General features: G+C 39.9%; 1 protein-coding gene across 1 annotated transcript in view; it reads right to left on the bottom strand.

The window, feature by feature from the left end:
• FANCD2 (Fanconi anemia, complementation group D2) overlaps positions 1 to 2260 on the bottom strand; it is a 56985-nt gene that overhangs the window by 16654 nt on the left and 38071 nt on the right. The window contains 1 exon segment of the mRNA XM_012646552.1: positions 2066 to 2209. Coding sequence (XP_012502006.1) covers positions 2066 to 2209 — 144 coding nt within the window.

Raw genomic sequence — 2260 nt, 5'->3', positions numbered from 1 at the left:
TCTCTTTTTGCCAAATGTCTCAGATAATTAAAAAGAAAAAAAAAAAAAAGGAAGAACATGATTAAACGGAAAATTATCTAACCAGCTGATCTAACCAAACTCAGGCTAAGCAGTGTCAGCCAAATCAGTCATAGCTTCTTCTGGGTCCTTGTTGGTATAGCAAGAGGGCATGTCCAAGGTTACATAGGGATTTACATGGAAAAATGTACAAAGTCCTGGGATGCCTCAGATATTAATCCTATTCATGAAAAAAGAAAAAAAAGAGGATCCCATCACCAATTTTTTCTTTGTTCTGAGCAGGAGCTGTAGATTTCTCCAAAATGACCATCAAAAGTCTGATGAGATAAAGAGCACACTGGAAACTAGGAATGCTGTGATGGAAATTCTGCAAGTAATGGAAGCTCTGGCTGTAAAGAGACAAGAAAAAAAAACAAAAAGCAAAAAACACAATAGTATCACATGTATTACAGATATGTTTACATCCACATGAGTTGCCCAAGTACCCTTTAAGTGTTTGATGGCCTAATTAGAATCCTGCTCATTTTCACGAGCTTTAGTAATAACTTTCTCTCAAGCATCTTGGTACAAAACTATGTCTTTGTATGGAGAAAGCCCAGGCAGAAGGGAGCCCCAAAATGGAACTGTTGGCCTTTCATGTATGCCAAGAAAAACAAGGACTACACTAATATATAAAACCCTGGATAAATTATTTATTCTTTAAAGCCTTAAGCAATACACATAAAATAATGCTTAAAATCTGGGTTCATAGAGAAAAGTGAAAGGAAATTATAATATAAAGCAGATCGAACAGAACTTTTTTTTTTTTTGAGACAGAGTCTCACTCCTTGCCTGGACTAGGCAAGTGAGAGTGCCGTGGTGTCATCCTAGCTCACAGCAACCTCAAACTCCTGGGCTCAAGTGATCCTCCTGCCTCAGCCTCCCAGGTAGCTGGGACTACAGGCACGCGCCACCATGCCCAGCTAACTTTTTCTATTTTTAGTTGTTTGGCCAATTTCTTTCTATTTTTAGTAGAGACAGGGTCTCGCTCTTGCTCAGGCTGGTCTCGAACTACTGAGCTCAAATGATCCACCCGCCTCGGCCTCCCAGAGTGCTAGGATTACAGGCGTGAGCCACCGCGCCCGGCCATGTTATTTTTTTTTAACCTTGAGAAATTTTACTCTCTCGTGAAATCCCACATCAAAAATTATTTTTTTTCTGTGAAACTGTCCTCTACTCCCAACTTCATTATAAATATCATTCTCTCAGAGTTTCACTGGTACTTGGTTCAGATCATTAATGTAGCACATGGCATCAATAGAGTAGATTAGATTATGAGCTTTTTTTTTTTTTGAGTCAGGGTCTTGCTCTGTCACCCAGGCTAGAGTGCAATGGTGTCATCACAGCTCACTGCAACCTCAGACTACTGGGTTCAAGCGATCCTCTTGCCTCAGCCTCCCGAGTAGCTGGGACTACAGGCGTGTCCCACCACGGCCTGGCTAATTTTTCTATTTTTTGTAGAGACAGGGTCTCACTCTTGCTCAGGCTGGTCTTGAACTCCTGACTTTAAGTGATCCTCCTGCCTCAGCCTCCCAAAGTGCTAGGATTACAGGCATGAGCCACTGTGCCCGGCCGATTATGTGCTATTTTAAGGCAAGGATCATGCTATACACACTACTGAATTGCTATTGTCTAGATTAATGGCAAACACAAAAAAGGCCTCAGTGAGCATCTGCTGGATGCTGAACAAATGTCATGAAAAAGTGAAAACAGCATTGACCACTATAAACCAGAACAGTGTTCCTCTATAAAAATAATCTAAGTAGCCTATTATTAGTAACCTAAGGTAAGAATCACTCATCAGCAACATATTTTATAATGTCTAACACAGTATAAAAAACTTAAGACTTATAAACGGGATGATGAGGATGATTATTCATACTTTCAGATATAAAGGCTTTTAAAGTCAGAGCCTAACTTCTCTTAATGTCAGTGTTCTTTGTAAAATAAGAGTAGAGCTGAAGAACTCTCTGAAAGATTAGTTCTGAGATCCCAATCTGTTACTTACTTCGGTGTGCATTTCAGTGTCTAAGATGAACTTGGTCACAAGTCCACAATGCAGAATAGAGAACACCTCAATGTCTAGCTCTCGGAAAAAAGTATGGTAATTCTGTAGTGACACCGACATTTTTTCTTCCTTCCCTGGGAACTCCTGGGGGAAAAGAAGCAGAAATGACGAGAATAAATAAGTCTTTTATTTTTT

Source organism: Propithecus coquereli, unplaced genomic scaffold (assembly GCF_000956105.1).
Source record: "Propithecus coquereli isolate 6110/MARCELLA unplaced genomic scaffold, Pcoq_1.0 Scaffold107, whole genome shotgun sequence".
NCBI lineage: Eukaryota > Metazoa > Chordata > Mammalia > Primates > Indriidae > Propithecus > Propithecus coquereli.
This window is presented reverse-complemented; position numbering and strand designations above follow the sequence as displayed.